Here is a 21,695-nt window from a genome sequence, read left to right as displayed (position 1 = left end):
TCCAGAACCCGGACATTGTCCTGGGGGCAGTGGGCACCACAGGAGAGGGGAGCAGGGCGGGGGGGTGCAGCAGGTCCTGGCTCCTCCCCCCCCAGGAGGCCGCCTGCGGTGGCTCCACACCCCGGCTGGACTTCCCTACCCCTTCCTGGCTGCGGGCAGCCCGGGGCAGAACCCTCACCAGAGGAAGTCGGAGTCCTGGCACGGGCACACTTGGGCCGTGAGCGCCGACGTGAAGTTCCTCCCGTTGACGCACCATGACTCGGCCTTCCTCTTCCGGAAGCTCCTGCGCTGGCCCATGAGGCAACCGTCGCCCTGCAGCGGCAGCGTGGGGTGGGGTTGGATCCCTTTCACAGGTGGGGAAACTGAGGCCCGGGAGGGAAGGGGCGTGTCTGAAGGCGAGCCGGCAGCCTCCCTCCCCTCCCTCCCACGGCACCATGTGACAGAGGCAAGCTCGGAGCCCAGAGCGGGCAGTCACGGCAGGCTTCCCGGAGGAAGTGCCATTCAAGCTCCAGCTGGGTGGGAGGGGACACAGGGTTGCTGGAAACGGGCGGGGCCCTGTTAAGTTCCTCAGGCCCCAGGGGTGCAGGCCCCGTGCGGGCGCTGGAGCCAGCCAGGGCCTGGAGGGCTCATGTGGACACACAGTAAGTCCGCAGCCTGTGATCCTGAGACAGGCCCCACCCGAAACAGGCGCTGTGGGGTAACAGGCGCAGGGCCCCTCCTGCGCTCCGGGCCTCCCCACCACGCCTGGGGCTCCGCCTGCCTGCGCCCGGGGAGGCCATCTCTATCCCACCAGGTCCCCTGGGAGCGAGGGCTACACCTTCTGCCTGGAGACATGTGTGTGGAGACATGGGGCGGGGCTGCCCAGCCCGCACAGGGCGCCAGGTCATGTCCGATGCATGCGCCATGTCACCTTCCCAGGATCCGAACCCCCTGGCCCCCAGCACGCCTGGCTCCGCGGTTGGGTGGGGCCCGGGGACCTGCGCCCCGAGTGGGACTGAGCCCAGCAGCCCAGGCTCCAAGAAGGGGCCAGAGACCCCAGAAAGACCAGCGTCAGGGCGGCCAGGGTGCCAGGAAGACTTCCTGGAGGAGGAGAGGCTGGGGCCTCGCGAGGGGGGGCGTGTCTTGGCCGAGGGAGGTGGGCCTGCGGGACGCCCACCCGCCCACCCACCTGCAGGTTGGTGAGGTCCCAGGCGCTGTAGTCCTCGGCGCGGCAGGGCCTGGGGAAGGACGGCCGGAAGTCCACCTTGACCAGCTCCCACTCGGAGCGGTAGCTGATGTGGCCGAAGATGCTGGAAGCGAAGGGGCAAGAAACCTTACGTGGCCCGTCCGTCCCCTCGGCCTCAGTTCCCACCTGACCCGGGGCCACCAGGGACCACATTGCCACTTGCTCAGCCTCAGACCCAGACGCCCGGGCCAGGCCCCCGCGGGGCTCAGGGAGCACCCGCACCCGCCCGCAATCAGGGGTCCTCACTGTGCAACCGGCCTGCGCACCCCTCGCAACCGCCAATAACAACAACAACGGTGACAGTAATAATAAGGCGCTGACTGGAGAGGGGGAACGGGCAGTGGCCCGGAGGCAGCTGGGCCTGTGGCTGCCCCTCTCAGCAGCCAGGAGGTCTGGGCAGGGAAAGGGTGGCCCCAAACAGGGACAGACGACGAGTGGCCACCCTGGCGGCTGCGGGAGGCCGGGAGGAGGCCAGTGGGAGGATGAGGGGAGAGTGAGGGAAGGGGTCTGGGTCAGCATTGAGCCACCTCAGAGCAGCGGAGGCCAAGGTGGCCCTCGCACAGCCTCCAGGGGGTCAGCCCACCACCCCCCCCGCCCCGGCACTCACGTAATGACCAGCGTCTCCTCGCCCGGCTCGCTCAGCAGCCCGTCCACGAACACGGAGGTGTCGGTGAAGTTGTAGGTGCTCCACGTGAGGCCCTCGTCCGTGCTGAACCTGCGGACGGGGAGCGTCAGCGTCCGCGGGCAGCAGGGGCCTCCCCGTGCCCAGCTCCGCTGCCCGCCTGGACCCAGCCCTGCCTGTGCCCGGGGACCAGCGCCGCCAGCTGAGGCGGCCGGGAGACCAGCGTGGAGGGAGCCGTGTGCCCCCAGGGCCAGCCCAGCACCCAGTTCCCAACTGGACCCCTGGCTTTGCTCTCTCCTGGGAGGCCAGCAGCAGCCACCTGCCGGCACCAAGTGGCATCCACATCTGCTTAGCAACAACACCAAGAAGTCAGGGTGCTGCCGGCACCCCTGGATTGCAGCGCCCCCAATGCCTGAGCCCGGCCAGGGCTGCTGGGCCAGCGAGCAGCTTACTGCCTCCCAGCGCAGTGCATCACGGTGCTGCTGGCTCTGCGTGCAGAAAGCTCTTTCACACTAAAGTGATACTGGCTTCCCGGCAGCTCCCCGACTCTGCCTTCTGGATCCAGAGTTCAGACCTGCCCTCCCTGCCCCACACGCCCTTCAATGTCCGGAGCTGATGGCAAACCCTCTCTCCCCGAGCACAAGCTGTTGGATTTCCTATCTGGCCCCATCTCCTCTACTTAAATAATTCCTATTGATGCTGAAAAGTCACCTCCTCCAGGAAGCCCTCCTTGCTCCCCTAGACTACAGCAGGGGCCAATTCTGGGCCCCGCAGCCTCAGGCCTCCCTCGGGGTGCTGCACTGTCACCTCTGTTTCCTTGTCTCCCCACCCCCAGCCCAGGGAGCTGCTCGGGCGGGTGTGCCCAGCTTGCCACCACCCCCGCTGGTGGGGTTGAGCGCCGCTGCCCTGGGCCCCACGGGGAGGGGAACGTTCTGAGGGGCTCCCGGTGGAGAGAAGCCCGCCCGCCCGACGTTACTTGAGGATCTTCAAGGGGATGGAGCTGTCCTTGACGGCCACGATCACGCCGCCATGGTCCAGGTACAGGATGTGGTGCTCCTCCTCGAACACCTGCAGGGACAGCGGCACCTGAGCGGGCGGGGCCTCGCGGGGGCAGAGCCCGCCCCACGCAGGCTGGCGACAGCAGAGGCCGCCCCTGGGCCAGGGCCGAGCTGAGGGCTCCCCGTGCCCCGGGCATCGCAGGCTTTGCCACACCACGTAGCTAGTCCACGGGGGATGGACGGATGGCGAATGCCAGTTTCTAGACCAGTGAGGAGTGTGAGGAAGGACAGCGCAGGTAGACACTGGGGGGTGTGGGGGGCCTGTATGAGACACTCGCCAGAAAGGCCGGCGACAGGAAGATGGAGAGAAGGAACGGAATTTAGAAAAGCAGCGAGGCCTGGCCGGCGTGGCTCAGTGGTTGAGTATCAACCTGTGAACCGGGAGGTCACAGTTCGATTCCTGGTCAGGGCACAGGTCTGGGTTGTGGGTTCGGTCCCCTGTAGGGGGCGTGCAGAAGGCAGCCAATCAATGGTTCTCTCTCATCATTGATGCTTCTCTCTCTCTCTCTCTCTCTCTCTTCCTCTCTCTGAATAAATAAAAAATACATATATTTTTAAAAAAGAAGAGCAGTTAGGCTGCACATCCTCAGTAACAGCAAACCCCTACTTGACGTTAGGCTCAGCTCCAGTGCTGCCTCCTCCAGGAAGCCCTCCTGGTATCAGGGCGATAACAGGTTCTCCCCAGTTACACCCCACGGTGCTCACTGCTGCCGAGTCCACGGCCGCAGCTGCAGGGATCAGAGGACTGGATGCCTGGTGTCCTGTGTCCTAACCATTAGCTTGGGATCAGCATGCTGCCTGAGGCTATAGTAATAGCGACAGAGATTCCTGGATGAGGGAGGTGACAGACAACCCCACACTCATTAGCTTGGGCCTCTCTAAAAAGGGGCTTCGGGGTTTCCCAAACTCCCCAGTAGGGTCTCAGGGGTGCTGGCACCCTGGCTGTGGCTGTCTGTGCCCTGGCCAGCCCCAGGCAGCAGGGCGGAGGGGCAGGCGTCCTCCACCCCATTTCTCTTTCCTGTCTCCCGGCACCCTGGCTCCCAGGGCCTCCCTGAACGCTTCCTGGCTGCTGTTTCGATCGCCCCAGGGGGCGCCGTGAACAGCGACACCTGCTGGCCTTTGTAATGCCCGCCTGAGAGCTCTCAGCCCCATCCGGTCACAGGCCAGGCGGCGTCTGGCCTGAGCGGGTGGCGTCTGGTCTGAGCGCGCCTGCTCGTGCCCTTCCGACCTTTGTCCCACCTGGTCCACGGCCTCTCCCACCCCAGAGCCCGCTCCACGGTTCTCCTCCCCTGACACCCACACGTGCTCATGGGGGAGCCCCTCCTCTCCTCCCTGGGCACTCAGCTCCCTGCATCCCCCCATCATTCGGGAAGGGAACCACACACCGAGGGCAGGCCCACACTCAGCAGCCGAGCTGACGGGGTGCCCCCGGAACCCTGACACCCCCATTTGAGATCTCAGCCGGGGCCATGCGCGCCGTACACGGGTCCTGGGAGTGAGAAACGCTGTGGCTGCCCCGGCGCTGAACTAACCGGGCTCCGTGACGGACAGCTGCCGACCTTTAAGGGCGCGCAGACACGCGCCACTAGCTCCGTGAGGTAGAAATATTATAAATCGCGTTTGCCCTTTTCAAAACGCCTTGTTTCCTGAATAGTAATAAAAAGCGCCGGCCCCCCATCGAGGCTGCGGCGACGGGGGTGTGCTGGGGCCGACATGCCTGTCGGAGGCCCCCCCCAGGAGAGGGGCTGCGGCTGGGGTGCTCGGGGACGAAAAGGGGCCTAAAACCCGAGCTCTTCCGGTGACGGGAAGGGGACACGCACACCAAGGTCTAGAGCGAGCTCCTAAGGGTTTCAAACAGGGAGGGACCCTCCATGAAGGGGGCGGACCGCAGGCCTCCTTTCTGCTGGAAGCGAGTGGCGGGTGCAGGGGGCCAGGCCCCCTCCGGGCAGAGCACGGGGTCGGCTACTGAGCCCCCAGCGGCTGCACAGGTGCGTCCACCACCACCTCCCTGCGCTCCACGGGCCGCACAGAGCACAGAGCACGGGGAGCGTTTCTGACTCATGCCCTTACCCCTTCCTGTCTCTCCTCTCAGGCCACATCAGATCCTCACCCGGGATGGCATCCAGGCTCACCGCAGCCCCCCTCTTCCGGCTCACCACGCCCCCCCAGGCTCACCGTGGCCCCCCCCCCAGGCTCACCACGGCCCCCCCCAGGCTCACTGCAGGCCCCAGGCTCACCATGGCCCCCCCAGGCTCACTGCGGGCCCTAGGCTCACCACGGCCCCCCCAGGCTCACCGTGGCCCCCCCCAGGCTCACCATGGCCCCCCCAGGCTCACTGCAGGCCCCAGGCTCACCATGGCCCCCCCAGGCTCACTGCGGGCCCTAGGCTCACCACGGCCCCCCCAGGCTCACCGTGGCCCCCCCCAGGCTCACCATGGCCCCCCCAGGCTCACTGTAGGCCCCAGGCTCACCATGGCCCTCCCAGGCTCACTGCAGGCCCCAGGTTCACCATGCTCCCCCCCAGGTTCACCACAGCCCCCCCCACCAGGCTCACTGCGGCCCCCCAGCCTCACTGTGGCCCCCCAAACTCCTCTTCCCATTCCTTCTTTCTCCTCCATGACTCCACCCAGCAGCCTCCCTGCCGGGACCCCGGGGTTGTCCACGCCCCCACTTCTTGGCCTCTGGGTCGCATTCAGCCGATGCCTTGGAGTCCCCAGGTGGCTTCCTGCGGGGACAGACCGGCACCTCCACCCCATGCCCCTTCCATGGTATTCACTTCCTCTGCTTCCACGTCCACGGTACCGTGTGTGACCGTGTGGAGCCGAGCCAGGTCCAGCAACGGCCGTGGAACAGCTGGTGGGCTGGGCCAGTGGGGAGGTAACATCTGCTAACGGGAGCTGTGTGTCCAGCCGCCCACTGGGAGGGAGGGGTCACAGCATGAGCACGGGGTGGGCGCGGCCCCTCCCCGCCGCCTTACCTGCCGCCAGGTCCTCCCGCAGTCTGAAGTGATGTACATTTCCTCCTTGTATTCTACCAGCTGGGAGCCCAGGTTGCCTGGTCCAGAAGGAAGGGGCAGGGTTGGCCTAGGCCCAGCCAGCTCCCCGCTTACCACGGTCTGAGCCAGACAAGTCCCCGAGAGGGCCCCGTGCCTGGTCTAACCTCCCACCTGGACGTCCGTCTGTGTCCTGTCTGTGTCCGTCTGATGGTGGGGGCCTGCTGTAACTGCTCTGCTTGGGCCCTGGCCGAGTCTGTGGTTAAAGGGTTAGCCTTGCCCCCCAAAAGCAGCCTGACCCAGCTGACCCAGGTGCAGGCAGCGCCCGGTTTCAGGGGAACCCGGGTGACGAGTGTGGTTGCAGAATCAGAAGCGTAGAGTGGCGGTAGGTGTGCGTGTGAGAACAAGGATAAAAGGCCTTCCTTTCTCTTTGCTGCGGCCTCTACAACGTATGAGAAGCACCTGGTAATTAAACTCCAAGACTGTTAGCTCCCTGATTCAAACAGCCCCTCCGTCCAAACTGCAAGACAAGTTACTCCCAAGGCTACATTCTTGCATCCCCTCCTCCTTGCTGGGTGACAACTCAGGGATAATGAGTGGAAAGCTCCCTTTCCCTCTCCCCCTTCAAACAAGCCTCTTCTGAGCTCTTCATAACTTTCGCTCTAAGAATGCCTTACAGGCTTTGGAAGATGCTGAGAAAGACAGCTCCCTAGGACATCTGCCTAAAAAAAGCAAACAAAGTTTTCAGACAACGCCCCTGATGTCTGCTCAACTCCATTTGTCCCCAAATCCCCCTCCTTGCCTTGTCACCTAGCAACAGCAGCCAAGGCTTTAAAAGGGGGAACAGCTTTTGTTCTCTGCCCTTGTGCTGCTTAGCAATGCACCAGCCCTTTCCCTTCACGGGAAGCAAAAGTACACTTCCTCTCTGCATCCATCTCTCCTTTTAGTCGTGAATTCTTTCACAGCCTGCATCGCTGGCCAAAACCCTAACAGTGAGGAACGGGTTCGAGGGGATATGGGCCAGGAGGGCCAGCCTGGGGACATGCAGCCCTGCTGGGCTTTGAGCTGGGGCAGGACAGCTGGGTTTATCTTTGGAGACGGCTCCCAGGGGGTCAGGTTCAGGGGTGACCAGAGGCGGGTCCAGGGAAGCCAGGGGCAGTCCAGGTGAGCAGCAGAGAAAGCATGTGGTAGGTGCTCATGAAGTATCTGTTGAGTGGATTTTGGGGGGTGTGAGGTGGGCACCAAAGGAGTGGGGCACCCAGAAGGCTCCTCCTTGTGGTTCACTTGAGTCCCAGTACCAGCTGGTGGGTGGGTTACCAGCCTTGATGGCCACTCCATGGGGCTCCGACTTAATCCTGGGTCTGGTGCTAGAGTGGGAAGAACCCCAACCCAGTATCCAAGCCAACGCCAGCTAACAGATGGGGAACCTGAGCTTAAATGGGCTCCTACAGAAACCACGGTGGCCACTGAAAGAGCGTGCACTGGAGACTGATCCCGTGGCCTCTGGGGCCAGGTCCCTCCTGCCCCCACAGCCTCCTGGGAGGGTCATGAACAACAGCACAGGCTGATGAGCCAGATTGGCTAGGCCTCGCCGTGCCCTGTGGTGTTGGCAGGGATAGGGGGTCCGAGCGCCCAGGAAGACAGAGGACCTGTGATGAGGACACGGAAGCCATTCTGGCCCTGGGCGACCTGTGTATCGCCTCCTATTTGAAGCTTTATTCATGAAGCGCCCTCAGGGGTATCTTATCCCGAGTCAAGTTCAGGCGTCATTGGAAAATTCCAAAGGCGATGGATTGTCCTCAAACAGTCAAAGTGATTCCAACAGAGTGGCAGAGGGTTTGTGTGCCTGTCTTCCTTTCTGAGGTCCAAACGAGCATTAACACATGCACCCACCCACCCATCCATCACCCATCCATCCACCCATCCATACACCCACCCATCCATACATACATCACCCATCCATCCACCCACCCACCCATCCATCACCCATCCATCCACCCACCCACCCACCCACCCATCCATCACCCATCCATCCACCCATCCATCCACCCACCCATCCATCACCCATCCATCCACCCATCCACCCACCCACCCATCCATCACCCATCCATCCACCCATCCATCACCCATCCATCCACCCACCCACCCACCCATCCATCACCCATCCATCCACCCACCCACCCACCCATCCATCACCCATCCATCCACCCACCCATCCATCACCCATCCATCCACCCACCCATCCATCCACCCACCCATCCATCACCCATCCATCCACCCATCCACCCACCCACCCATCCATCACCCATCCATCCACCCATCCATCCACCCATCCATCACCCATCCATCCACCCACTCATCCATACATACATCACCCATCCATCCACCCACCCACCCACCCATCCATCACCCATCCATCCACCCACCCTCCATCACCCATCCATCCACCCACCCATCCATCACCCATCCATCCACCCACCCACCCATCCATCCACCCACCCATCCATCACCCATCCATCCACCCATCCACCCACCCACCCATCCATCACCCATCCATCCACCCATCCATCACCCATCCATCCACCCACCCATCCATACATACATCACCCATCCATCCATCCACCCACCCATCCATCCACCCACCCATCCATCACCCATCCATCCACCCATCCACCCACCCACCCATCCATCACCCATCCATCCACCCATCCATCCACCCATCCATCACCCATCCATCCACCCACTCATCCATACATACATCACCCATCCATCCACCCACCCACCCACCCATCCATCACCCATCCATCCACCCACCCTCCATCACCCATCCATCCACCCACCCATCCATCACCCATCCATCCACCCACCCACCCATCCATCCACCCACCCATCCATCACCCATCCATCCACCCATCCACCCACCCACCCATCCATCACCCATCCATCCACCCATCCATCACCCATCCATCCACCCACCCATCCATACATACATCACCCATCCATCCATCCACCCACCCATCCATCCACCCACCCATCCATCACCCATCCATCCACCCATCCACCCACCCACCCATCCATCACCCATCCATCCACCCATCCATCCACCCATCCATCACCCATCCATCCACCCACTCATCCATACATACATCACCCATCCATCCACCCACCCACCCACCCATCCATCACCCATCCATCCACCCACCCTCCATCACCCATCCATCCACCCACCCATCCATCACCCATCCATCCACCCACCCACCCATCCATCCACCCACCCATCCATCACCCATCCATCCACCCATCCACCCACCCACCCATCCATCACCCATCCATCCACCCATCCATCACCCATCCATCCACCCACCCATCCATACATACATCACCCATCCATCCACCCACCCACCCACCCATCCATCCACCCATCCACCCACCCATCCATCACCCATCCATCCACCCACCCACCCATACATCCATCACCCACTCACCCATCATCTTTCCATCCCACCCATCCATCCATGCACCCACCCATCATCCATCCATCCCACACATCCACCCATCACCCATCCATCCATCACCCACCCACTCACCCATCATCTATCCATCCCACACATCCACCCATCACCCATCCATCCACCCATCCATCCATACACACATCATCTATTCACCCATTCATCTATCATCCATCCATCCACCTACTCATCCCTCCATCGATCCATCTCTCTCTCTTTCCCTCCCTCCCTCTCTCCCTCCTCCCTCCCTCCCTCCATCCATTCCATCCATCCACCTTCCCATCTGGCCAACAGCTATCATGTGCCCACTCTGGCCCACACATTCACCTCCTGGTTTTCCATGACAGCGGAGCTGCCAGGAGCTGGCACTGCCCTCAGCACACACCCCATTACCAGGCCTGTGGCCAACAAGTTTTACCCCCGAGGTCAGAGCTTCCCTGGTGCCGCTGAGACGGGCCTCCTACCTGCGCCCATGATGAGGCCAGGCGCGGTCTCCTTGGTGTGCACGGTGCCCGACACGTAGGGGTTGTCTGCCCAGAGCAGGTGCAGGTGCAGGTGGCAGTCGGGCTACAGGACGAGGAAGAAAGCCATAGTGAGCACCTGGCGGGAGCGCAGTCCCCAGGGAAGGTAGGACCGAGGCCGGGTCCACCCTGTGGCTTGTGGGTGGGAAGGCAGGGCCAGCAACACCTCCAGGGAGTGGCTGGAGGTGGGAGAGGCTCTGAGAACGACCACAGGTGAAGACGTCAGCTCGGGGCCAGGGGATCGCTTGGGTGAAGCGGGTGGGCTCCTCCAGGGAGGCTCTCCCCGCGAGGCTGCTGGCGGGGCCCCCACGCAGTGCTGGCCACGGAGCGTGAGCCCTGGAGCCTGCACGGCCCGCACTCACGTTCGTTCATTCATCCACCCAGAACCTTCACGGGGCCTGGGGTGTGACCACGCAGCCCGGCATCAGGGCGCAGCGGTGGGACAGCCGTGAGCCCCGCCCTCTGCGCAAGGCCGAGAGGTCCGGTGGGCACGCGGCGCCCAGTTCCTCGCAGGCTCAGCGCCCACCTCGCCAACAGCCACGCCCGGGCCCGGCCGCAGAGGCAGCAACGCCAGCTGTGATAACCACTTCAAGGGCGATTCACGCTGATGGACCCGCATTTAAGCATTTCCCCTGGGGCCCTGGTGGGGCCGGGACTACCACGAAGGACACCTGGACCCGACAGCCACGCTCTGAGCCCCGCAGGCGTCTGTCCCCACGTGGGATGCCTTTCCAGGCCGATCCGGGCCAGCAGCCTCCCAGAATGAGGGTCCCGAGTGGAGCCCTGTCCCGGCACCGGCAGGGCCAGACCCCTCCTGTCTCCTCCGTGGCTGCCTGTACCCCGGGGCGGGACTGGGGTCCAGGAGTACAGACCAGCAGAGGAGGATGAGTCCTATGTCCTCCCTGAGTGTCCCTAAGCCTCGGAGGGTCAAGGCCGCAATCTGGCCTCACCCATCACGTCCACAATAGACAACAAAACCATGGGACTCCAGACGAGGTCCAAGGTCCCCGCACAGCTCCGTCCGGGCGCCAGAGACTGCGCGGGGCATCGACCCGTCAGCCGTCAGCCAGGGCCGCCCGAACCGGCTGCAGCGGGGGGAGGGGGGCGGGGGGGGTCGGCGAGGACCCTGCTTCTCCTCTCCTTCCAACCGAGCCCGAGAGGCAGGCTCCGGGTCTGGCTGGCTGAGCCCACCTGGACAACAAGGAACCCCGGCCCCCACCCAGGGGAGCAGCACAGCCACCGAGACCGCAGCACATCCCCAGATGTTAAAGGGGCTTCTGGGGCGACAACTCTGGGGTCAGCCTCTGGGCTCCCAATGCAAGGAACTCATTGGCCTGGAGTGTGGGCGCATGGGGACGTGGGAGGTGGGGCTCTGAACCCTTATGGCCCCTCTCCGTGCTGTGTGACTCGGGGGAGACTGCTGGCTGTCTCTGAGCCCCAGGGTCTTCCTCTGGGAACAGGGCGGTAACCGCTCCTCATGGGATTGCACGGCTGCCGGGTCAGGGTCCAGGTTCCCTGGACAAGGCTCTGCCTGACTGTTTACCAACAAGGACAGCCATCATTTCCTGGGCTCGCTCTTCTTCTTCTCCTCCCCTCCCCTCCCCTCCCCTCCCCTCCCCTGCCCTCTCCTCCCCTCCCCTCCCCTGCCCTCCCCTCCCACCCTGCCCTGCCCTGCCCTCCCTCCCCTGCCCTCCCCTCCCCTGTCCTCTCCAGTTTAGAACCACAGGACTGAGCGCCCGGAGATCCCCACTGGAGCTCCGGAGGTGCCGCTCATTTTGCGGGAAACGCTGGTTTCCCTGTGTGTGGAGCGGAGCCTGCGGAGCCCGCAGCGCCCGGCGCCGCCTCCAGGGCGCGGGAGGAGGCCGGGCCCACTGACACCCTAGCGTGTCTCCTCCTCAGCGCGTTTACAGCTTTGGCGTGCGGTCTGCACGCACAGAGTGCATTTCAGAAAGACTGTCCAAGTCAACAATGAAACTGTTCCATAAATTGGATATTGATCCGGGAAGGACAGCGCGGGGGGAGGGCCCCAGGGCTCTGTGCAGTCGGAGACGAGCTTTATTGTCTGTTCCTGGGTCTTACAAACAAGTTGGCTGCGCCCCACGTGCTCAGGCTCCGTGTGTGGACGCGGGAGCGGGGAGGCTGCAGGCAGGGACACGGGCACGGGCACGGGGGCGCAGGACGGGCGGCGGGCGGCGGGTCCGGTGCCGTCTGCCCTGCTCACCGCGATGCGTGGCTGGGCGAGGACACAGTCCGAGAACCCAGGTGGCCACGCTGGTTCCCGCGTCCCCCCTCCCCGGCCACCAGGACCACAGGAGGGGAGGAGCCGCTGAGCACCTGCCACTTTCTGTCTTCTGTGCCCAGCTGGGTTCCCGCCTTGTCCTCTCCTTGCTGGCGGGGGTCTCGCCTGCCTGGCTGGGCGGCACCCCCACCTGCCTCCCACCTGGGTGACTTTAAGGCTGGACATCCGTCTCTCAGAGGTCATCTCCTCACTGAGGCCAGAATCTATTCTTAGCAAAATCCTGCGTTGACGGATGATAGGAAAGCGCGCCCTCTCCCAGCGCCTGCTCTGGGAAGTAGGCCGGCGGCTCTGGCTCTTACCCTCCGTTACCAACCCAACGGGCGGGGGCTTAGGTGGAGGGGTGGCAGGCCCGAGCTGGTGGGGTCGGCCCGGCTCAGCAAGGGGTGTCCCTGCCAGGCGGGGCTTCCTCGGAGCTCCCCCAGGGGTCGGGTTCTCTGGGAGGAGGAGGAGGAGCCCATCCTGCCGGGACTGGGCCCACAGAGGCCTGGGCCCTGAAAAGCAGGCGGAGGAGAGTGGGGGGGGGGGAGGCTCGGGCACCCCCAGAGCAAGTCCTGCCTGCGAGGGCCTTCGAGGCCAGAGATACACAGACCGCGCAGCGAGCATGTACCAGCGAAGCGCAGGGTTTGTGTCACAGGAGTTTGCTGAGGGCCAGCGTGGGGAGGGGCGGGCCGAGGGGGGGCGGGTGGTGCTGGGCCGCCTGCCTGCGTGGTGCGTCGCCTCCCCACGTGCACCGAATCTCTCCTCCTTCCTTCCTCTGCACGAAGCTGCGGGAGCACCGAGTGGCTGGCCGAGCCCAGGGAGTCCTGGGGACCTGAGACCCTGCTCCCGCTCTGGGGGCCCCGCTGGGGAAGGCGTGCGGGGGGGGGGGGGGGGGGGCGGGGGAGAGGAGCGCCCGGGAGCAAGGACAGGTGGGCCCACCGAGCAGCCTGTCTGGCCAGACGCCTGTGGCCCCTCAGCCTCCGCCCCGCACACCTGCTGCTCCCGAGTGCCCCCCAGGCCAGGGCTGCCTTCTTTCCATCCTCACGGGAGGCCACCCAGGTCCCCTGGTGCCCCTGCCAGGGCCCCGGGGGAATCCAACACTAACCCCCCCGTCCCCCAAGGCGGCCAAGACCCGGGGCAGCTAGGCATCGGGGCAGGGCCCGGAACGCGGGACATCAGGCTGTGGCCCAGCCCCCGCCCCAGACGGAGCGCACTCCCTGGCCCTCGGCGTCAGCCAGAGGCGTCTGAGAGATGGAACGCGGGGGGCCTGCCAGGAGCTCGCCTGCCTCTGCCCACCCTCTGCGTGGCCCTGAGGAGGATGCCCGCCCCACGGTGCACAGCCCGCCCCGGGTGCGAGCAGGCGCCCGGCTGAGCCCAGACACAGGACTGGGGGACCGTGAGTGCTGTTTGTGGTTTGTTACGCAGCAACATTGCGGCAGGAGCTCACGGCCACGCGTCCCTCTCTGAGCTCCAGTTAACGCGCCTGTGGAGCAAGGAGAACCCACGACCCTGTCCACCATGACCCTGTCCAGTATGAACCTGTCCACCGAGACCCTGTCCACCATAAACCTGTCCACCACGACCCTGTCCACCTGTGACCCTGTCCACCCGTGACCCTGTCCACCCGAGACCCTGTCCACTGCGACCCCGTCCACCATGACCCTGTCCACCCGCAACCCCGTCCACCCGAGACCCTGTCCACCATAAACCTGTCCACCTGCGACCCCGTCCACCATGAACCTGTCCACCGCGACCCTGTCCACCATGAACCTGTCCACCTGTGACCCTGTCCACCGTGACCCTGTCCACCGCACTGAGAATGGTGGTCCCGTCCCTCCGATGGCCCTGCCCACTGGCGCCCCCCGACCCCGGGCTCCCGGCAGCGCCGTGTCCCGCAGGCGTGGCGGGCACAGGACTCACGGGCTGGCAGCTGGTGGGCCTCCCGTTCATGTCCTCGCTGGGTGGCCTCAGGGGGTCCCAGTCGCGGCCCTTGTTGTAGGTGATGAGCGTCATGACCTTCCCGTTGACCTTCTGGTTCGCCAGGAAGACGCCCTTCACGCCGTGCACCTGGGACAGAAACACGGGCCCTGGGGACCTGGCCGGAGCCCCCCACCCGATGGCCCGGCCAAGAGCTCTCCGCACGCGGCCTGTTCACCGACAGCAGCCGGAGCCGGGGCTGCCTCACGCTCTGGAGACGAGCGGGCGGGGGCAGGAGGCCCGATCTCTGACCCCACAGACGGTGCTTCCCCCGCTACCGAGCTGCGCCCCCCCCCAGAGGCGGCCAGCAGCAGAGCCCGGGCCCCGACAGGCCTGTGCGTCAGGGTCCCCCATCTTCGGGCAGAGCTCCCGCTTCAGCCCCCTCCCCCCGCGGCCCCCTCCCTCGTGGACCCACAGGACCTGGGCCGATGGAACTGTTTGGGGCTTTCCTCCGAGACCCGGCAGCTCAGCCCCAAAGTGCCAGGTAGCAAGGACCGCGCCCATGCCGCCTGGCCCACCCTGGACGGGCTCACTCCATCCTCAAGGCCAGCCCCGCCCCCCGGGGGGCCCTTGGCCGTGACCCAAACACACCCCACAGTCGTTACTGAACTGGCTCAAAAGAAATGGCCACGTATCAGCACTTTCCAATAGTTCACCGTCCGGGTTCCGCAGGGACGATCCTCTCCTGGAAGCTCCTTAGGCACCGCCTCAGGCCCTCCACTGAGCCCCCCACTGAGCCCCCCACTGAACCCACTGAGCCCCCCACTGAGATCCCCAGTGAGATCCCCACTGAGATCCCCACTGAGATCCCCACTGAGCCCCCCAGTGAGATCCCCACTGAGCCCCCCACCCTGACCCCACTGAGATCCCCACTGAGCCCCCCAGTGAGAGCTCCACTGAGATCCCCACTGAACCCCCCAGTGAGCCCCTACTGAGCCCCCCACTGAGAGCCCCACTGGCCAAACCGGCCTGGGCTGGGCTTTGAGCCGGACGAGGGAGCGGAAGGGCTTCACGGATGACCCCGCGGTCCCATCGTACCAGGACCTCTAACGCCAACCCCAGCCGAGCAGAGCGCCACCTCCCCCCGTGAATCCCACCCTCCTTGCCAGCCCTGTGCCCCTAAGGTTGTTCTCTCATATTTCATGTGTCGTCAGGACGAGCAGCTCTCTGCTGCTCCCATCCCAGTGCCCACGTGGTTTCCTCTGGGCCTGTGGGCCCTCCTAGCTGATCCTTTAAGAAATGTTTGCAGAACTCGGAGACCGAGAATGAGAGAGAAGGCGGGGGGTGGGGGGGACAGAGGGGGGGGCAGGCAGGGCCAGGGTCCCACCTCCAGGACGTCCACAATCACGCCCTCCTCCGCCTGCCGGGAGCTGCGCACATCCTCCAGCACCAGCGAGTAGAACACGCCGCGCGGGTCCGACTGGTACAGGTTGTACGTGTCCGTCTGGTACCACTCCTGCACCGCCACCAGCACCTGGCTCTCGTCCGTGCTGATGACCTGCAGGTCCTGGGGGCGCGGGGGGAGAGCACAGGGTCAGAGGCCACGGGGTGGGGGTAGTGAAGCCCACCTGGGGGGGCCTGCCTGGCTCCTCCCTCTCAGCTCCGTGGCCTTGGACAAGTCCCTTCACCTGCCTGGGCCCCCACTTCCCACCTTAAAAGGGGGTGCCAGCCTGACCCTCCACACTGGGCTGCAGCGGGGAGGACCAGCACAGGGGTGGTGCCGTGAGGCCTCCTGCTCCCGCCCAGGCAGGCTGTGTGCCCATCGGTCCCTGCAGGAGACAGGCAGCAGCCCGGGGTCCAGGTCCCAATGCCTGGGGGGCAGGAAGGGATCTGCTGTCCACCTAACCGGAAACCAGGACAGAGGGCCCAGGACACAGGACCCCGATGCTGCAGCCCCCAGGCTGGAGGAAAGCTGCTCAAAGCTGAAAAGTCCCCTCACTTCCCGCTCCCCAACACTCACCCCCCAGGAATGCCAAGGCGGTTGCCCTAAGTGAAACCGTTACTTTCCCATCTCTGACTCAGGCGGCCTGGGGAACTCATGTCTTCGAACTTCACAGCAATCCACCGCCCGAGGCTGGTAGGACCCAGAGCCCGTCTCCTCTCACCATCACACTCTCTGTCCTCCAGCCAGGCTCTCTCCTGCCCCAGGGCCTTTGCACATGCTCTGCCTGCCACCTGAACAGCCCACCCCCCCCTCCTCCTTTGGGCTTCAGATGAAATATCCTCCTCAGGGACCCTCCATCACTCTATCTCTGCCTCTCGTTCCCTTCACAACACAAATCATGACTTGCAATTATTTTATTCATGTGCCTGCAACTTGGTTTCCTGCCTGTTTCCTCTCTGGAGACGCCACTACAGCGGGACCCTGGGGGGTCTGAGTCACAGCGCTGGCAGCATCAGTTCCCGGCGTGCACTTGCCCAGTGAGCATGTGCGGGAGGCAGGGCTGCAAGCACCTGTGCCCTAAGTGATGCACGTGGAGTGGAGAGCTGCGAAGGGGCCCTGCGGCGGCCTCTGGAGGGAGAGGCAGCAGGAGGCTGGTTTCAGGCCCACCCAGACTTGGGACGGAGCCCCGCTTTGGTTCCCACTGGCTGTGTGACCCCAGGCAGGATACTAGGCCTCTCTGGATGTCAATCACCTCCCTTGTCAGACGGGAGTAACATGTCCGCAGGGTTGGCGGTGGAGTTCAGTCCTCAGTTTGGCTGGGAGCAGGGCCCAGGCAGCCCCCGGATCCCCCACTGGTGTCTGTCCAGGCACGGGGAAGGAAGGAGCATTCACTGAGCCCCTACTATGTGCCAGGCACCACATTAGGCAGTTGGAAAGCAGAGGCTGATAAGACAGAAGCTGCGCCCAGACTCCAGCTGGAAGCGGGAGGCCGGCACAGGTGGTCCCTGCTGCCTGGTGTCAGGAAAGAGAAGGTGGGCTGCGAGGAGGAGAGGGAGGCCTAGACCAGCCTGGAGGCTCGCTGGTAAGTGACGTTTCTCCTGAAACATTGCATGGGACGAGTTCTGGGGAGAGACAGGCTGGCAGAGGGAAGAGCAAGGCAGAGGCCCTGAGACAGGATGAAGCTGGGCCCTGGGAGGCTGGCGCGGAGGGTGGGAGGGAGAGGAGCTGCAGGAGGTGTGGCCACAGTGCCTTGTCCATCCTGACCCGGATCACCAAACATTCGTGCAAGGGTCCTGTGCCCACGGTGAGGGCAGGCTCAGGTGGTGGCCACGGGGGTGACGCAGCGGGGCAGGGGGCGGGGGGTGGGGGGAGGCGAGGAATCCTCTCACCTTCGGCAACGCGTACTTCGGCAGCTTCATCAGGGCAAACTCGTTATGACGGTAAGACACATAGTATCTGGTCTGGTTGCTCGACGTTGCCTAACAGGAGAGAGCAGCACGTTTTTGAGGGGTTAGGTTCCCTTTCCATCCAGATCCTCATGAATCAAAAACTACGCTTTGTATTCAGCACGCGAAAATATGCCCTTGTACTTTGCTTGTACCTGTTCTGCCTGAAATAGACAAACTCCTATTCATCCTTCAAAGCCCCATACCCAAACACCCCTCCTCTGAGAAGCCTTCCTCCACCTCCTTCAGTGAGAACTAATCTCTTTCCTCCTCTATCAACACCTTGTTGCTCTGCATCTGAGTATGGAACAAGGTGGACTGAGGTATCCAGGAAAGGCCAGCGCCCCGGCCCGGGGATGGGCTTTGCGGGGCCGTGGAGGGGGCGCCTGCAGCCACAGCCACAGGGAAACTGTGACTCAGTAGCACTTGAACATCAAACTGCCTCCTGCCCAGTGACTGCATTTCCCCTGGTACCCCCGTCCCCTGATGCCGCTCCCGGGAGCCCGCAGTGCCAGCACCTTAAAGAAGATGTACTCGTCCTGCAGGAGCAGGGACCGGTGGTCTATGGGGCCTGCGAACAGCGAGCTCAGCGTCCGGCTGGAGCAGTTGCGGACATGGGCGGTGACGAACCGGATGCCTGCGGAGGAGAGCCGTCGGGCAGCTGAAATCTATAGAGTCGCCCAGACGCACTGAAGGCGGGGCCGTCCTGGCTCTGTCCACCCGCTGGTACCACCCCGGGGGTTTGTTGGTGGGTTGGCATTTTAAGGGACTTGCCCTGTGGCCACAGCCGCTGCTGTGTGTGTGTGCGGGGGCGGGGGGGGGGGGCCTCTGGGCCACGAGCTCTTTACCCCTCAGGAAGCTGCCGGTGGCCCCATCTTACAGGTGAGAAGACGGAGGCCGAGGGAGAGGTTGGGTGCGAGTCTAAAGCACGGACATCTTTTGCCACCACTTTTCCTAAGGCAAGGCCACGCCCGTGTCGCCTGTGGCTGTTTTCAGAGCGACAGAGCCCACTGGTGGCAGTGACCGCGTGGCCCGTCAGCTGAGTCACCAGCTGGCGTCTGACAGGAGCGTTCGCTGACCCGGTCAAAGCCCAGCGGGTGAGCGCCGGAACCGAGCGCGGCGTGAGCACACCTGCCCGCGGCCCATGCCCCTCCCCTCCTGCCCTCCGTGCCCGCGCACCACGGGCCCGGGACCACCTGGCGGGAGGACCTCAGGCTGACCCACGCTGGCTGGGCAGGAGGCCCACACGGGCCATCGACCCGGCCGCCCTGGGCCCGTGCAGTCACCCACGGGAGGGATGGCACGGGGCCACGCTGGGCACACACAATGCCGACCCTGGCACGGACCCCTCCCCTTCCTGGGGGCCCTGCTGTTTAAACGGGGTGGGCCTGCCCGTCTGTCTGCCTGACCGGGCAGCTCTCGCCCCTTTGCTGAATCCACAGGGAGTAACGCTGAGCGTGCACTGGCCGGGCAGCGTGGTCTTTCTTTCCAGGCCGTTTTCCCGGGGTTGGGGCTCCCCGGAGTTGTAGGAGGGGTTGGAGCCATGTGCTGTGGGGAGCTCCTCCCTCCAGCTTGTGGGACTGGGGTGGGGTTCAGTCACAGGAACAAAAGTGGGGCCCAGCAAGGCTGCCGGCATCCTCGGCACCTCGGGGCACCTCCTGCCCAGGGCCGGGGGCCTGGCCCGGGGAGAGCGCTGCGGGACCCAGGCGGGGGCCGGAGGACCCGTTAACCCTTCCCTGGCGGGGCAGCCTCAGCGCCAGCTCCTCCACTAAGTGGGTCTGAACGCTCACCTCGGGGAGTGTTGGGCAGTGACTCAGCGGCACGTCAGCCACACGGTCAGCCGCCCTGTGCCACTGCCACTGCCTCCCGAACCCGCCACTTCCCCTGGAAGCGGCCTCGTCACTCCCTGCGGCCAACAGTGGGTGTGCTGCCCAGGGCCTGCCTGGCTGGACACGCGGTGGGGACCGTCCTAGGTCAGGCCTAAGGGTGGCAAGTCACTCACTCACTCACTCATTCACTTACCTGTTAACTCACTCACTCACTCACTCACTCACCCACTCACTCACCCACTCACCCACTCTCTCACTCACTCACTCATTTACTCACTCACTCTCTCAATCACTCACTCACTCTCTCTAATTCATTGACTCTCGCAGTGGTGATGCCCGTGTTCCAGGCCAGGTACCAACAAGACAGATGAACGCCACTCTCACGGAGCCGAGGGGCTGTAGGGCGGGAATAAAGCCCTGGTTATGGCACCTGCCCACGTCTGTGCTGTAACAGCCACCGTGGCCATTCTCCAGCCCTGCCCCTGCCTGTGGGGCCACAGACACAATCAGCCATCTTGCAGGTATAGCCCGGGGGCAGCAGGGAGGGGAAGAGCGAGGAGGCCCCCGCCTGCCTGCAGTCCCTGCTCTGGCCACACTCCCCTGGGGACACCGGCACCGCACCTCCTCCAGCCAGGACAGAGTTTGCCCCTGGAGCCGAGAAGGGGCGTGGCCACGTGGCTCTCCTGGGGGAGCAGAGGACCGACAGTCCCGGGTCCAGGGAAGAGCTGAGGGTTTGGGAGAGGACAGGACCTGCACAGCGTCCTTCCGGAGCGCCCTCACGACCCGGGCTGAGCACCAGGGTGCACTGACCGATTTCACAGTCAGAGAGACGGAGGTGCAGGGTGGTGAGGTCGCTAGTCCAGGCTCCCGTGGTGGCACAGGCCACAGGCGGGCTGGGAGCTGCCGGCCCTGACTACCTCCACGGAGCTCGCCCTGCGCAGGGAACTGCTGCTCGCACATGTCAGCGCCCATGTCAGTGCGCGCCTGCCGAGGGCTCTGCTCCCAGAGAAACAGCAGGAGGAGGTGTGGTGCCCGGGGTCCCCAGGCGGGTGTGGCCAGAGCAGGGACTGCAGGCAGCTGGGGCCCTGCCGTCTCCTCCCCTCCCTGCTGCCCCCTGGCTGCACCTGCAAGATGGCGGATTGTGTCTGCTGCCCCCATGCCAGGGGCAGGGGTCTCTGTTCACCTGAGTCCCCAGCATGGAGCCCCACCCCACGGAGGGGGAGCTAGTGGAGGCCTCCACAGACCTCAGCGAGCCTGGGGTGGGACTGGGTGAGGAACAGACTTCCCACCGGAGCGGAGCGCCCGGCTTCCGGTTCCCTCCCTTCACAGGACAAGCACGTTGAAGGTGCTGCCGCAGCCGCACGTGTGGGACTGGCCGTGCAGGGCCCGAGGAGAGCGGCTCCAGGACCTGTCCGGGCCCAGCCTGGCTTACCTCCTGCGGGGTCATGGACCTCCATGTGGACCAGGTCCGGGCCGGCGCCCACTCCAGACTCAGCCCTGGAAAAGAGGGGGCTCAGGCTGGCATCGGGAATGGGGTCCCCAAGCCGGGCATGGAGCCCGTGTCCGTGTCCCGCACCCCATGTGGCCCGTGGCCTCCCGAGCCGGAGACCACGCTCGCTGTGGGCTGGAGGCCAGTCTCCTCCAAGGCGCCACGGCTCCTGGGGGTGTGCGCTTGGCGGGGCCGGGTTTGCTGAGCGTTCTATCTGCACCGTTTCCACAGGACGCGCCCCTTACACAAGACGTGCGCAGGCGTGTGTGTGTGTGTGTGTGTGTGTGTGTTGGCGGGTATTTGGTTTTGTTTTTGATCAAAATGAACTTGGGAGCCAGCGGCAGGCCTGGGAATATCGCCCGAATTTTGCAGGTTAGGAAACTGAGGCTCAGAGAAGCAAAGCGCCGGCCCCAAGGGTGCACAGCTGTCAGTCCGGAGGCGGGCTTCCCTCCAGGGCTCTCCCTCACCCCGGGGCTCCCGGCCACCCCACCCCGCACAGTGCGCCCTGGGAAGTCACTGGTCTCGGCTGCTGCTCCCCTCACTCCCCCACGGTGATGGTGGCCCAGGGGCTCGGGCACACGGCGGGCATGTGCCTGGGACCCGGTGGGCACCGTGGCTGCGGAGGGAGCCGTCAGGGAGCTGAGGAGGAGGGACCGCAGCTCCGAGGGCTGTGTGCTCAGGGGACCAGGCAGGCCGGCTGTGTCGGTGCCGAGCACAGGGCCCCAGGCCCCGGGCTGCCCAGCACAGGGCCCCGCAGGAGGCCAGGGGCAGGCTCTCTGTCGGGAAGGAACCCAGCGGAGATCTGGGCGGGGCCCCAGCTGTTGCTGTGTCGTGTGCCACCTGTGCTCCACCTGCCATTTCCTTT

At 64.6% G+C, this 21,695-nt stretch overlaps 1 protein-coding gene across 1 annotated transcript in view; it reads right to left on the bottom strand.

Annotated features, from left to right (window-relative positions):
- Positions 1-21,695, bottom strand: part of SORCS2 (sortilin related VPS10 domain containing receptor 2) — a 216,281-nt gene that overhangs the window by 9,664 nt on the left and 184,922 nt on the right. Inside the window, 11 exon segments of the mRNA XM_070399733.1 lie at positions 179-312; positions 1,169-1,289; positions 1,833-1,940; positions 2,824-2,915; positions 5,883-5,959; positions 9,871-9,973; positions 14,126-14,272; positions 15,510-15,689; positions 17,456-17,545; positions 18,031-18,149; positions 20,774-20,838. Of these exon segments, the coding sequence (XP_070255834.1) occupies positions 179-312; positions 1,169-1,289; positions 1,833-1,940; positions 2,824-2,915; positions 5,883-5,959; positions 9,871-9,973; positions 14,126-14,272; positions 15,510-15,689; positions 17,456-17,545; positions 18,031-18,149; positions 20,774-20,838 (1,236 nt within the window).

Source organism: Myotis yumanensis, unplaced genomic scaffold (assembly GCF_028538775.1).
Source record: "Myotis yumanensis isolate MYYU_CA2020_CCGP unplaced genomic scaffold, mMyoYum1.0.hap1 SCAF_1, whole genome shotgun sequence".
NCBI classification, from domain to species: Eukaryota; Metazoa; Chordata; class Mammalia; order Chiroptera; family Vespertilionidae; genus Myotis; species Myotis yumanensis.
Note: the sequence above shows the minus strand (reverse complement) of the source record. Positions and strands in the feature narration are given on the sequence as shown.